This window comes from Antechinus flavipes, chromosome 5 (genome assembly GCF_016432865.1).
Source record: "Antechinus flavipes isolate AdamAnt ecotype Samford, QLD, Australia chromosome 5, AdamAnt_v2, whole genome shotgun sequence".
Lineage (NCBI taxonomy): Eukaryota > Metazoa > Chordata > Mammalia > Dasyuromorphia > Dasyuridae > Antechinus > Antechinus flavipes.
In genome coordinates, this window is record NC_067402.1 from 57,804,823 (window position 1) to 57,820,962 (window position 16,140).

Consider the following 16,140-nt stretch of genomic DNA (forward strand, 5'->3'; position numbering starts at 1 on the left):
ACATCTTTACAGGTAAGCTCTTGCTTGCCCTTCTAATTTGCTTATGATATTTCCCTTTATGTCTAAATCATATGCCCAGTTTGACCTTAATCTTGGTACACAGTGTGATAGTGGTCTCTGCCTAGTTTGTCATTAGTTTTTGAGTTCTTATCGTAGAAACTGGAATATTTGGGTTTGTCAAACAGTATTTCATTTTTGTGGTTTTGTTTTTGCTTTATTGCATCTTGATTTCTCAATTCTCATTTTTAAGGAATCATTTTCCTCAGTGAACGTTTGTACTTCCTTTCCCAATTGTCCGATTTTGCTTTTTAAGGAGTTCTCATTAACTCTTTGTATTTCCTTTTGCACCTCCCAATTCTTAATTTATTTCTTACTTGATTTTCAAAGTTCCTTTTGAGCTCTTCCATGGCTTGAGCCCAATTCTTATTTTTCTTGGACGTTTTGGATTTAAGAGGTTTGATTTTGTTAGCTTCTTCTGAGTGTGTTTTGATCTTCCTTGTCACCATAATAACTTTCAGATGTTAGAAACTTTTTAAAAAATTTCTGCTCATTTTCTTAGTCTATTATTTTGCTTTAACTCTTTGTGAGAATATGGTTCTATTCCCAGGATGAAGGGTGCCCTGTCTCAAGCTGCTGGGATTTTGTGCAGCTGTTTTCAGAAATCTTTGTAGGGACCTGACCACAAGCCTTCTTTTGTGACCTGTAGCTGTTAGGCGTGTTCTAACCCACTGTAACTGTAGGTTCTGGTGAGCTCAAGCAACAGAATCCTGCTGTGCTGATTTGGGGGGGTGGGGGAGGGGCAGGCCTGCCTGGAGTTGCCAGGCCCAGAAGTCATTAGCACTGCCACTGATGCAGAGGTCCTACCTTACTAATGCTGGGGTCTTCGCCAGGGTTTTGTGCTGGGATCCCAACCTGGTTTCAAAGACTTTTTCTGATTACTTTTCAAATTTTCTTCGGTGTCCCTGGACTGAGAAGTCTGGAAGCCATTAGTACTGCCTTTGATTCAGAGATCCTGCTTAACTGTCCCCAGGATGTGGTGAGCTCCAGGTGTAGGCTAGATTCCCAGCCTGGTGTCACAAACTCTTTCTGCTGACTTTGTAAGTTGCCTTCAGCTGGAAAATGTTTTATCCCTTCTTTTGGGGTCTTTTGTTGTTCTAAAATTTGTTTAGAATCATTATTTAAAGGAATTTAGACTGGTTTAGGAGAGAGATTTTTATGTAATACCAGGTAAATAGGTATATGAAATAAATATACAAATCAAATATTTACTGATAACAAATCCTTGAAATTTATTTTAAAACAAATCTTTGTTATATATGTATCTATAAATTTATTGTTTATTAAAGAAGAACAAATTTTCAAACTAATGAAACTGATTTCTTGTTTATTTTTATTTAAAGAACAATTTGAAACTTTTTGCTGTTGTCATTTATTTTGCAATCCCCACATGGAGTTTGGACCGACTGTTTAAGAAGCTTTTCTTTAGCTTATCTTTGTAGCTTCATTGTATGAACTCCTCTCTGCACTCATGTGTGAATTCAATTTGAGATTTCTATTCATTCCTCTCAGAAGATTTTTCACCTCCTGTTTCTATGTCTTTGTACTTCCTACCTGCACCTATTACTGGAAAGCATTCTCTTCATACTCTTTGTAGAATTTTGCTCTTCAGCACTCAACTCACAGACCACTTTCTACATTAAACAGTTCCTTGTCCCTTCAACTGTTATCCTCTCTATCCCAAAGCAGTTGCATTTATTAAGCAGTTACCATGTACCTGACTTTTTGCTCTGAGGTGGAAATTAAAAAAAAACAACACAAGGAAACAAGACAGTCTTTCCTCTTTAGGATTTTAAATTCTAAAATTGGAAGAAAAAAAAACATAAAAAAGAGCAGGATCTTGGAGGGGGAAAGGCAGCTGGTGGAGCCATCTGAAAAATGACCAGGAATTTTTGGTGGGACTGCCTTTAGTTCCCCTGTAGCTACTTACTAGTATACAAAAGAACCTCTCTAGATGGAGTCTCTTTGGAGCCCCCTGGTAGATTGTGGGTTTGGGGGATGGAGAGAGAAGTAAATCCACCTAGTAGAAGGAAGGTAAAGTCCAACATATGAAGATGCTTGGAGAGATAGTAAGTGTGAAGCTACCAATACCCCTTTTTACCCCTTTTAGGGTAAATGAACCCACTTTTGGCCATGTGGCTTTAAAAGGAGACTTTTTATTTCAATGTAGGCATTGTATCCAATGGAGCACTGGCTTCTGCCTCCTGGACGTAGGGAAGAGAGTCAATATGGAGTAGAACAGTTTCTGGGAACTCAGAAGAGCAACCTAATTTAGCTGATACTAAGAAGAATCTTTGGATTTGACTTTTTTCCTCAGGAAGAGTTAGACTTAAAATGATATCTACCCTGATTTGTAATCAAGGTTTGACATTGATGTGAAATAATTTAGAAAATATTTCCCAAGTTTCTATTTATATTCAACATTGGAGATATATGAAATTGTACTAATTTTCAAGTCTTAAAGTTTTCAGATTACAGGTTTATAAAAGCTTCAATTCAGAATTTAAGACTGTATTTTTTATTTTGCAGTTTTGAATTTCAAATTTTTTCTCTTTGCATCCTTCCCTGAGACAGTAATCAGTCATAACTTATATATGCTCACTTATGCAAAACATTTCTATATATCTTTTTAAAAAAAAATAAAAAGACTCAAAAGAAAAATAAACAAAGTGAAAATTAGTTTGCTTCAATTTGTATTCAGTCAATATTAATTCTTAGCCTGGAGAAAGTAGGTATGCTTCATCATTAGTCCTTTGGGATTGTCTTGTATCATTGTATTGCTGAGAGTAGTCAAATCAGTCACAGTTCTTCATTGAGTTAATATTGTTGTTAATGGGTACAATGTTCTGGTTCATATCACTTTACTTTGGATCAGTTCATATAAGTCTTCCAGGTATTTCTGAAATCATCCTGCTTTCTTAAAACATTCCCTAGTTGATGGTCATCATGTTGATTTCCAATTCTTGGTCACCACAAAAAAGAACTTCTATGAGTATTTTTGTACAAATAGGCCCTTTTTCCTTTTTTTGGATGTCTTTGGGATATAGACTTAACAATGATATGACAAAAATAGCTTTTAAAAGAAGTGGCAACAAGTTCTTTGAAAAACAATGTATTATTCTTAAGGGAGATGGATTATTCCTTTGAGAATTCTTAAATTGTAGGGTTGTTAGGAGTTACGAATGCAGGCTCTGTCTGTGATTTTATTCTTATTTTCTGATTTTTAAATTATTTTTCCTTATTATTCCAATATTTTTTCTTAACAAAATGGTATTGAATACAATGACATTTTGCAGTTTGTAAATTTGTGCTACATTCATAATTTCCATCATTTTTTTGCTTTTTGTTTTTCCTTTAGAGATGTGAATTATGTCCTCATAAGGATGGTGCTTTAAAGAGAACAGATAATGGGGGTAAGTACTTAAATTCGTAAAATTTTTATTTAGAATTTGAATAAGTAATTTGCAATGTTAATTTATCAAAACTCTTAATGAACTTAATATGACACATTATTTTAAGTCAGTGTAGTGTAAAATTAAGATGCCTAGATTGGATATCAAGAGATAGAGGATCAGTTTTTTTGGCTCCATCATCACCTGTGTGATTTTTAAAACAAGTTTCATAATTTCTTCTCCTTAGTTTCATTCATTCATCAAACATTGAACTGTCAAACAGAATGTTTTATGAGGTGTAGAGGGAAAAGTGGAAGAGATACAGGGTAGATTTTGCAGAAGAAGTAATGTTTGGGTTTGGCTTTAAAGAGTGGGTTTAATTTTACATTAAAAAACAATCCAGGCATAGGGAATGATTTGTAAAGATGGGGAGATTTGAAAACACTGGATGTGTTTGTGAAATGACTAGAGTATATGCGATCCCTGCATGAAAAGGAGTGATCAGAGCTAAGCTTATTATCTTTTGCCTTGTGTAATAATGAATTCCAAGCTCTCTGTTCCTTTACCATGGTGGCTCATCAATTATTGTTTATTATTATGGCTCCTCAATACTTAAATTCTTTGGTTGTGGAAGTTTACAGTAATTTTTATTTGACCCAGAAACTCTGAATTTTGTCTGTGATCTGCTTGGAAGCTTTTATGTTGTGATATTTTCAGGACATGGCTAATGGATTATTTAGCATTCTCTTCTGGTTCTAAGAGTCTAGTTTTCTTGAAAGGGAATGTCTAAATATAGAGATATGTTTAAAATGTTTGTACCTGTATAACCTATATCAGATTATTTGATGTCTTGGGTGGCAGAAGAGAAGGGAAGGAGGAAGAAAAAAATTGGAACTCAAAATCAGTGTTTACATGTAATTGGAAAAATAAAATACCATCAAAAATAAATAAATGGGATGCATGGCTCTTGGTATGGTTGTGGCATTCAGACAGTCAAATAATTTTTTTTTTTTTCCTACTTCACCTGTGTTTCAGGTAGGTTGTTTTTGTTTTGAGATACATTTTATTTTCTCCTATTTTTTAAAATCTTTTTTACTTTATTTTAAAATTTCTTCTTCTCATGGAATCATTAATTTCTCTTTAATCCTCTTAAATTTTCAGAAAGTTTCTTGCTTGGAGAAAGTTTTATACCTCTTATGCCAAGCTGTAAATTCCCTTTCCAATTCTGTCATTTCTTTTTTCAAATTTTTCCCCCTTCAAGTGCTCTCAATTGAACTGTATCATCAGGAATCATAGAAGGATTATAATTAGAAAAAGATTTGAAAATGATTTTTTAAGGATCGTCGAATGAGATGATTAGGAGAATATATTCCAGGGTGAGGAGAGAGAGAAGATAAATAAAAGATGGTTAAGGAAAATTATCTCACATGATCATGGTCTACAGGTAGAGAGATGTATACAAATGAGGAGGAATGGGGTGACGTGAGGATTGGGGACAGCTGATATTTCAATCTTACTCTTGTTTTAGCTGGATAAAATACACAATACAGAAACAATTCAGTTCAGAGTTTTCATTTTACTCAACAGGGAAATGGGAAGTAAAGCAGGAAGAAAAGGAAGTTTGAATGAGAGTAGATTGTCCTATGCAAAACATTCTAAATTAAATTGTAATTAAAATGCCATTCCATATAGTTGTTTTTGCAGTGGCAAAGTTTTGGAATCTGAGGAGTTGGACCGTATATTGTGGAATGGCCAAATACATTATGATATGGCAATATGATAAAATATTGAGCTAAGAAATGATGGAGATGGTTTCAAAGAAAACTGGGAAAACTTAATATGAACTGATAGTGAAGTTAATGGAATCGGGAATTCTGTGGTTTACATTATAATAACGATATCTTGAAGACAGACAATTTTGAAAGAATTAAGAATTCTGGTTAATGTGAAGACCAGTTCTTTTTTGTTGTTGTTTTTTTTGTTGAGCCACTTGGGGTTAAATGATTTGCCCAGGGTCACACAGCTAAGAAGTGTTAAGTGTTTGAGGTGAGATTGGAATTCAGGTCCTCCTGACTTCAGGGCTGGTGCTCTATGCACTGCATCCACATAGCTGCCCCAAAGATCAATTTTTGCAAATTCCAGCCATAACATGTTACCTCCTTCTTGTTAGAGATGTGAAGGACTTCGTGCAGAGTGAAACACATACATATACACGCATATGGATAGGGTGAGAGAGTAAGAAGAGGAGGATTTTTACTTATTAGGGTTTTTTTTTTTTTTTTTTTTTTTTGCTTGCTACACCTCAATGTAAAAAGGAGGTGAAAATTTAGCAGGACTTTGGGAACTGTTTGTGTATGAGTGGTAAAGAAGGATGGGTTAACTCTTTTGTTTTCAATCCTGAGTGACTAGGAGAACAGACAATAATGATCTTACTGGAAAACAAAAAAAAAGGAATTAAAAAAAGGGAGATTTTTTTAGGGGCAAGATTATTTCTGTTTTGAACATTTAGTTAAGTTCAAAAGGAAGGGTAGATTTAAAGGAAAATACTTAGTTTTAGACATGTTGTATTCGAGGTACTTGCAGATTTCCAAAATAATTATACAATTTCAGAGCTCCACTAATAATGCAGTAGGATGTTTATCATTACACGACCCTTATAGCATTGACTTTGTTTTTTTCCCCTTAATCTTTGCCAATTCACAGGGTGTGAAATGAAACCACTGTGTTCTTTTGATTTTCATTTCTTTTGTTAGTGATTTGGAGCATTCTTTTCTATGATTGTGAACACTTTGCAGTTCCTTCTTTTGAGAACTGTTTGTCCATGTGTACCGGCCAGGTGTACACACCTACCCACATTCATTCTCTCTTTTTCTCTCTCCTAATAATTTTTAATATTACATTATTATTTAATATTTTCATTGTTTTATTTATTAAGTTATTTAATATTTACATTATTATTTAAATTATATAATTACATAAGTACATTGTGATATTACATATAATATTATTGTACTCATGATATGCTATTTTTAAAATGTTAAAGTTGTGTATTTCTTAAGAATGTATTGTGGAATATGGTATGAGGTATCAATCTAGGTGTAATTTCTGCAAGACTCCTTTGGAATTTTCACTACATTTCTTTTTATCAAATGATTTTTTTCCTACTTAATTTAGATTTTCCCATTTATCAAAGACTGTATTATTGAGTTCCATTGTTTTTTGTCCTTCCTTGTCTAGTCCAGGCTATTGGGCTCTTATTTTTTAACTAATGGTTTTGATGAAATGCTTGTTTTTAAATTTAATTATAGTTTTGCTTTTTAAATTCTTTTTCATCACTTTATTATATAATTCTTCTGGTTTTTCTCCGTTAAACCTTTTTGTCATTTCTTACAGCGTAATACTACCTTGCCATTGCGCGCACATATATATATATATATATATATATATATATATATATATATATATACATATAAAATACCTATTGGTTCTTAGTCTTTTTGAAGTATATGTCTATTAGTGCTATATATTTTTTTAGCCTAAAAGGGTGTTTCTTTTAGTCATTTTTTGGTGATAGTTCCATTTTGTTTTCTATAATAGTTGAATAAACACACAGATTCATCAGCAATGCATTAGCGTATATCTGTGCTCCCAGCTCCTTCAACATTTGTCATTTTTATTTTTTGTCATTTTTACCAATCTAATGAATATAAAGTGTCACCTCAGAGTTATTTAAATTTAAAGTTGATTTCTTTTATTATTGGTGAATTGGAGCATTTAAAAAATGTTTTTGATAGGTTGTATTTTCTACCTTTTTTTTAACCATTTATTTTGGATTTGCTATTGATTTTGTGTATTTGAGTCAATTTACTGTATGCCTTAGATATAGTTACTTTATCAGAGAAATTTGCTGCAAAAATTATTTCTTAATTAACTGTTTACCCTAATTCTTACTGCAATGTTTCCACAGCTTTTTCAGTTTTATATAATCCATTTTCTTATTTGATCCTTTCTATTCCTTGTTTAAGAACTCTTCCCTTATGTATAATTATGGAAAATTTTCCTTTCGTGACCCTCATTTATGCTTTTATATTTCATATTTATATCATAATCCATTCAAAGCTTATTCTAGTATGTAATATAAAATGTTTATCTAAAAGTCATTTCTGGCTTTCTATTTTACAGTTTTTGTAGTTTTTAGAAAGTAATCTTTCTCCAGGTTGCCTGTACAAGTTTTGGGCTTTATTTTAAATTTTGCTATTATGAAAAAAAATTGCTATTTTTGATTGCTTCTTTACCTTCTGTTTCAAATCTTTCATTTGATTAATTTTATTTTAAATAGTACCAAATAGTTGTGACAATTTAATATTTGTAGTATATTTTGTAAACTGTTTAGTTGATCTCTCTCTCCCGTTTTTTCCTTTGAGATCACTTTACTTCCAAGTGAATTCTGTAATTTTTTTTCTTCTAATTCTTGATAGATTGCTTATGGTATTGAATCTAAATAATTTTGGTACTGCTGCCATTTTTATTTTGTTGGCACAATATCTGGCACATAGTGATTAATAAATGATTGTTGATTATTGATTAACCATTAACAATTTAAAGTACTAATTATTCATCTTTTTGTAAAGAGAGTTTTGTGTTTCTATGTGTATAAATCTTCCATGTCTTTGTAGGTGAATTCCCATCTATTATGTACATTCAGTAGTTATTTTGAATGGGATTTTTTTCTCCCTTTTTGATGGTGTTTATTGTCAGTATTCAAATACTGATTTCTTCAGTATTTGAAATTGATGATTTCTTCAGTCAGTTAGCATTTATTTAAGTTTCTACTATGTGCTAAATAAACATTTTGCAAAGAGCTAGTTTTTAATTTTACTACTCAATGTACTACTTAATTGAAGTTTTTCTTTGTTGAAACTTGGGTTTTTTAGAGATCAACTTGGGTCTAGGGATGTAAGGAGAATATTGGATTTGATTATTCTAAGATGAAAAAGAGTTTATAAATATATGTAGTTTCAAATGGAAGAAATGCTTCATTGGCTAAGGTTACTGAATCATAAAACTTATGTTTCAATTCCTTCTATTTTGTATGAATAGGTTTTTATTGAAGTTTTGTAGGTTATTCTCCATATTACATGATGCCAATCAGTAGATAACACTGACTTTTTTCTTAGGCTTACTCATCAGGAGTTGGCCTGGTAGATTTTTCTAAATCTGTTTGGACATGTTTTAGGATGGGATTGTCGCTAATGCTTCTTGCTTTTTTATTATCTTGATTCCATTTTCTATCTCCCACCTCCAGGAGCACCTTTTTTTCCCCACTATCAGATTTTTTATTTTCTTTATTAAAGCTTTTTATTTTTCAAAACATGCATGGACAGTTCTTCAACATTAGCCCTTGCAAAACCTTGTGTTTCAATTCCCCATCCTTCCCCCATACCCTTCCGTAGGTGGCAAGTAGTCCAATATATACATTAAACATTTTAGAAGGATATGTTAGATCCAGTACATGTATATATATTTATACAATTATCATATATATATATACAATCAAACTAGTACAAAGAAAAAAAGAAGCAGCAAAATTAGATGCAGGCAAACAACAACAAAGAGTGAAAATGCTATATTGTGAACCACACATTTCCCACAGTTCTCTCTCTGGGTGTAGATGGTTCTCTTCATCACTAAACAATTGGAACTACTTTGAATCATCTCATTGTTGGAGAACCACATTCATCAGAATTGATTATCAGATAATCTTGTTGCCTTGTGCATTGTTTTCTTGGTTCTACTCCACTTAGCATCATTTCATGTAAGTCTCTCCAGGCCTCTCTCGAATCATCCTTCTGATCATTTCTTACAGAACAATAATATTCCATTACATTCATATACCATAACTTAGTCGGCCATTCTTCAACTGATGGGCCTTCACTCAGTTGCCAGATCCTTGCCACTACAGAAAGGGCCCAAGCTTTTTTTCTTAATAGGAATTTTGAATGTTACAAGTTAAAATCTATTAAGAAACGGGAAGTTCAAAAAGCTTCAGAGATCAAAACAGAACACAAAATAATGATACTGAGCTATTATATATATCCTTGGCTTCTAGTGGTACCTTGTGAGCACAGAGTAATTTTAACTAATTTACTCCTCTGCTGGTGGTAAAATGAACTTCAGAGGACCAGCATCCAAACACTTGTTGGGTACTGAGAAATAATGTGTATTAGCATTGTTCTAAGATTGAACTGAGTGATGGAGAGGCAAAAAGACTATAGGACAAAAGGCCTTGGACCTGGTTTCATGACACTTGGATTCTACTTCTTGTTTTTAGTCATTATTATTAGAGTGATTTTGAGCAAATCTCTTAATTTCTTCTCTTCATCTGTAAAATAGTTTTTAAAATGGCCCTCTCATGGAGAAATAGTGTGATAAAGTCATAGAAACTTGATTCTAAATTTTTTTGCAATTAGTATTGCTAATTGTATTTCCCCACATATACTCACTCTCTCCCTTCACCCTGTCCCTCCTCACATGTTTTTACTATTAAGCACTTCCTCCCCCAATAGGCCTTCTCTTTTATCACCCTATCCCTACCTCAACTTGTATTTTATTCCTCTCTTTATTTTCCTGCAGGATAAGATGGATTTTTTATACCCCTATGTTTGTTATTTCCTATTTTAGACAATTCTGATAAGAGTAACATTTACTCATTTAACCCTTTCCTTCCTCTCTACTGTAAAAGCTTTTTCTTTTTCTTTTTTTATGACAGCTAATTTATACCATTCTATTTCTCCCTTTCCCTTTCTCAGTACATTCAAAATATTCCTTCATACTCAACTCCTACCAGTGCCCTCTGTCTACATGTAACCCTTCTTACTGCCATAATAGTGAGAATGTTCTAATGAGTAACAAGTTCCATCCTTCCATATAGAAATATACATAGATAAACCTTATTTAAGTCCCTTAAAGTATCATTTTCTTGATTACCTTCTTATGCTTTTCCAAAGTCCTGTATTTGAAAATCACATTTTCCATTCAGCTCTGATGTTTTTATCATGAATGCTTGAAAATCCTGTTTCATTGAGTGACCCACTTTTCCTCTGAAGGTTTATACTCAGTTTTTCTGGATAGGTGATTCTTGGTTGCAATCCTAGCTCCATTGCTCTCCAGAATATGTATTCCAAGCCTTCCAAAACTTTAATGTAGAAGCTGTTAAATATTATGTTATACTTACTGTGGATGCTTCCTTCTGGATGCTTGCAATATTTTCTTCTTAACCTGGAATTTCTACAATTCGGCTATAATCTTGGGAGTTTTCACTTTGGCATCTCTTTTCTGACGTGATCTTGATAATTTCTTGAAAGATGATGTCCAGGTTTTTTTTTTTTTTTTTTTAAATCATGACTTTTAGATAGATGAATAATTTAAAAATTATTTTTCCTGGCTCTACTTTCCAGGTCAGTTGTTTTTCCAATGAGCTATTTCGTATTTTCATTTTTGATTTTTGGTTTATTGTATCTTGATTAATCTTGATTGTAATTGATTTCCATTTGCTCAGTTCTATTTTTTAGAATTTTCTTCAAGTAGCTTTTGTACCTCCTTTTCCAATTGTCCGATTTTACTTTTTAAGGCATTCTTCTCATTAGCTTTTTGCATTTACTTTTGCACCTTTCTCAATTCTTTTCCTATTTTTTCCTCCATTTTTCTTACTTGATTTTCTTTCTTTTTTATTATTATAGCTTTTTACTTACAAGATATATGCATGGGTAATTGTTCAGTATTGGCCTTTGCAAAACCTTCTGTTTCAATTTTTTCCCTCCTTCTTCCTTCCCCCCTCCCCCCAGATGGCAGGTAGACCGATACATGTTAAATATCTTACTTGATTTTCAAAGTCTCTTTTGAGTTTTTCCATAGCCTGAGCCCAATTCTTGTTTTTCTTGGAGGCTTTGGATGTAGCAGTTTTGACTTTATTATCTTTTGAGTGTGTATTTTGATCCTCCATTATAACTTTTTGTGTTCAGAATCTTTTTCTGTTTTCTGCTCATTTTCCTAGCCTATTACTCTGCTTTTAACTCTTTGTTAAGAATAGGGCTCTTTTTCCAGTGTGGATAGTGCACTGTCCCAAAATTCAAGGGTTTTGGGCAGCTATTTTTAGAGACCTTTCTGGGAATCTGACTACAAACACTTTTCTGCCCTAGAGCAGTTTGCACCCCACTGTAGCTATAATAAGATCTAATGAGGCTGCTCTGGGACTGCACACCCTACTTCCATCCTGTTACCATAGGCCCTTTCTACTGGCTTGGTGTTCTCTATGCAGAGGTCAAGGAGCCTCCATCAGTGCTACTGATTAAGAGATCCCACCTCGATGACTCTGGTCCCTGTTGAGACTGTACCAGAAGTGCCCTGTACTGGAACTGCAGGCCAGATTGCCACTCAGTTGACACAGATCTTTTCTGTTGCACTTCTAAGTTGCTTTTGACTGGAAAGTGTTCTACTTCATCTTTTTGGGTGTTCTGATATTCTAAAATTTGTTTAGAGTCATTATTAAAGGAATTGGAGCAGTTTGGGAGAGAGGTTGGTCAAGTTCCTACCTTTTCTCCCACAATCTTAGCTTCCTTTCCTAGGAACACTTTTAATTACCTGGAAAGGCTGGAATTCAGAAAGATGAGTAATTATTACATTTCAAGATAATTTACATTGGAATGGTCACTCCATTTAGAGAGCAAGAGAAACAATGTTAAAAAGTTTAAATGACAGAAAGGGAAATTTACTACTAGGTAACTTTTTTTTCCTCTCTTGAATGTTTTGTCATGTGTTTAGAATTATGGTGTTTAAATACTGAGAAATACAAAAATAACTTAAGTCAATATTCTGAGACTTTATTAGACCTTTGCTTTTGTTTTTAAGAATAGTTGATATATAGGGTGTTTTCATTCTTTCTAATTTAGTAGCTTAAACTTTAAAGTTTTGGCTACATGATTAAGTAAAAATTTTAAAGTCATTATGATTAGAGGATAATTGAAGGTTATATCGTTAACATTTCTAAGTAGGAGAATAGTTAGTCACATCCTTGAAAAGCTTCTGTTCATAGAAAAATGGATAAATGGATATTACGTTCCCAGGGCAATCTCAAAAAAATCCCTCTCAAACTTCATTCCCAAAGAGTGTATTAAGTAAATGGGATTAATTCAGTTATCATTTACTTACAGTACTGCTTTTCTTTATCTTGAGTTTATCATCTCTGTCAGAAGGTGAATAGTATTTATCATCAATTTCCTGGAGTCATGGTTGATTGTTGCATTGACCAGAGATTCTAAGTTTACCAAAATAGTTTTTTCCCCCAGTATTGATGCTATTATATAAATTGTTTTGTGTCTTCTCACTTAGCTCTTTACCAGTTCATACACATCTTTCCAAGTTTCTCTTTTGTCTTTAAAAAAAAAAAAAAAAAACCCAATAGCATAATAGATAGCCTAGTGCCTACTATGTTCTAGATATAGAATATATTTCTTGTTTTGTAATTATCTTATTTGATCCCAAAGCAACTGAAGATTTATTATTTTTGTTCCCTTTTTACAAATGAGGAAACTGAGGCAAATTGAGATTAAATGACTTCCCATAGTCATACTGCTATTCCTTTCTAGGCACTCCATATGTCTAGCTTCTTCACAAGGTAGCAATTCTTTATTATATTCCTGTACCAAAATTTGTTAAGCCGTTTGCTAATTGTTATTTGTTCTCTTATTTTCCTGTTCTTTGATATAATAGAAAGAACTGCTATAAATGGTTTTTGTGCTCTCTGATGTACTTTTTTTCTTTTTCTTATCTCTTAGGAATATAGACATAATAGTGCAGTGATTGCACAAAGAAGAGCATGGCATATTTTAGTAACTGTTGTGGTATATTTTTTAATTAATTTTTTCAATATATTTATTATTATTGCTTATTATGTTGATAGTTTCCCTAATATTGAACCAACCTTGCATCATTTTATAGGAACTTAAGTTGGACATAATAAAGTTATTCTGTAGCTTGGATCTGCTTGTTGGAGATAATTGGTTTATACATACATACATTTATCTATATCTATATCAGTTTGATTTTCTTTGGTTTAATTATTAAAAACACATTTGTATCATAGAAAGAATTTAAATTCTTTCCCTATGTAATTAGTTTATGTAATATTGGGGAATGGGTGTTGCCTCAGATGACCTGAGACCTTGAGAAAGATCTTGGCTTACAAAGACCTGGGTCTCTCCCAGTACATCCTTGGCCATCGTCAATTGTCCTGATCTACGTCATGTTTCTGGATTCTGATGTTTCTGGAGAAGATAGTGGGAATGATGACTTTGCTCAAATCTGCCTCATTTAAATACAATTCACCTGCAAGTCAATATATCATCTGCCTGATGTCATAGATCCTCTTTAAGAAAGAAGTGCAGACAACAACAACGATGATACCATTGAAATTAATTGTTCTTTGAATGTTAGATAGCAGTCCTTTGTAAATCCACATGGTCCCAGTGTTTTTCTCCCTTTGGGATCTTAATTTAGGCAGATAGGTGCTGCAGCGGATAAGAACCAGGCCTGAAGAAGTAAGGAAGAAGAGATTATTAATCTGGCCTTGGACATTTACTAGCTTGTCATCTGGGCAAGCTGTGTACCTTCTCGTCGCCACGTACTTTCTCACCTTCGCTTCCCCAAAATGGGCAGATAAGAACAGTTTGTTCTAGTAGCCATGAAGGAAGGGGAGCATATGCTTTGGAGTGCTTAGAGCTTGGCCTGATGTCAGAGATGCCGAGGTCATCCATGGCATCAGCTGTCACCAGTCAACTTGACTTTGGGTTTGCCACTGGACTTCAGTCACTGGAAGAATAGGCTAATGGCTGTGCAACTCTGTCTCACTTTAGTTGATGTGTAAGTTAAAGCATCATGCTGGATGATGTTGTTAAACTAACTTCCTCCACAATTACAATGCTTTGATTGATGCTAGTTTTTTCCCCAAAATGAAAATTCACCTTTTCAATATTCATAGTTTTATTTTGAGTATGCTAGAATACTATGTTCTCTGCAGATTATGAGTCATCTAAAGGAGAGTAGATAATAGAGAAGTACACGATGGATGTAAATAGGGTGTAGCTTTTTTTTTTTTTTTTTTTGGTTAAAGTAGCAAGGCACCCTGAGGTTGAAATAGGAGACAGCATGTATGCTAGACAATTTTAAACTACAACCTCCACCTTGAGAACCATGTCCTATCATAATCCCAGTGGTGACAGCCCAAGATCCCAAACTGAAGGGCCTTGGAATGAATTAATAAAGTCTTCAGACATCCAAATCTATTTCTAACCCAGCCCCTGGTCCTACCTCTCTTATCCACCCACCTTAGCAGCAGCTGCTAACTCAAAGTCACCATTAGTCTAGCAAAAGAGCCTTGGGGGAATAGCAGCTCTTTCCAAAACTGTGACAGTCTTGCTTCTCATATTTCACAAACATTGTCCCAGGGAGTTGCTCTTGTGTAGAAGGATTCAGCGATATTCACCAGCTACTCCCCACAGGAAAGCGGTAAGGTACTCTTGGGTAAAGACAAAAGCCAGCGTGTGACAAATAAATAAATAAAAACACAAACCCCATGACTACTATCTCTCCTCTCAGCCTAATGGAGGTAGCCCAACTCAAGAGCCTTTGGAATATGAATACCTCCATCCCAGTGTCCCATCTCCATCATCCTGGAATACATTGTGATATGCAGCCTCTCAGTACTCCTACACTGTCCTATAGTGCCTGAAGATTTGCGGAAAAATAAAAGTCCTTGGCACAAAAATCTAAGCTTTCAATATTAGAAAGCCACATGATTTTACCTGTAGAAATGATATTAGAGAAGATACATAATCATCTGATTGCACCATTTTTATTTCATTTATTTATCTTTTTTTTTTGGCCTGGAAATTCTGGATTTTAGTTGTGATTTTCCTGGAAAGTTTCATTCTAGGATTGACCAATGGATTCTTTTTATTTCTGCTCTGTTCTGTGATTCTAAAAGATCTGTTTAGTTTTCTTGAAATAGAATATCTAGGCTTTTGTCATGGTCATGCCATTCAGACAGTCCAGTAATTTTTATGCTTTTTGCAGACTGTGTTAGATGTTGGAGCTGAGACCTTGAATCTGTTCTTGGGATCTGAGCCATTTCACTGCTACTTATTTCTGAACTTCCTTTTCTTGGTTCAGTGCCCAAGGTTTTCCTCCCAGGACACATCACTATTTGCTTTACTCAAGTAAAGAGGAATGTCAGAGAGATGTATAAATGGGAAATGTTTTAATTTGAATTTCAGGGGAAGTGATGTTTGAGATTTTGGAAGTGGTTTGACTCTCCTGGCCCAAGCTCTTCTGTCTCTCAGGGTTCCTTGGTAATCACAGATTCATCAAAGTTTGTCTTAGGGGTGAGTGAGGTTGTGAGTGTGTTTGTATTGTCTTTGTGTTCAGATAATTTCAATTGAATCATGATGTTTTATATTTTTCATATATACACTATGTTGACATATATTGTATTGCATTTTGCTATAGCATCCTACAATTAAGCAATTCCTTTTTTCTTTACATGATTAATTTTTTTTATGTTCACCTTTTTGCTTGTTCCATGTGTATCTCCTTTCTTTTTATTCATTTTTAATGAATTATTTAATTAAATTAATTT

General features: G+C 33.6%; 1 protein-coding gene across 4 annotated transcripts in view; it reads left to right on the forward strand.

Annotated features, from left to right (window-relative positions):
- MLLT10 (MLLT10 histone lysine methyltransferase DOT1L cofactor) overlaps positions 1-16,140 on the forward strand; it is a 218,202-nt gene that overhangs the window by 39,431 nt on the left and 162,631 nt on the right. For all 4 annotated transcript variants that reach the window (XM_052001709.1, XM_052001711.1, XM_052001708.1 and 1 more), the window contains exon 4: positions 3,416-3,470. In XM_052001709.1, coding sequence (XP_051857669.1) covers positions 3,416-3,470 — 55 coding nt within the window. The remainder of the gene's footprint in view (positions 1-3,415; positions 3,471-16,140) is intronic.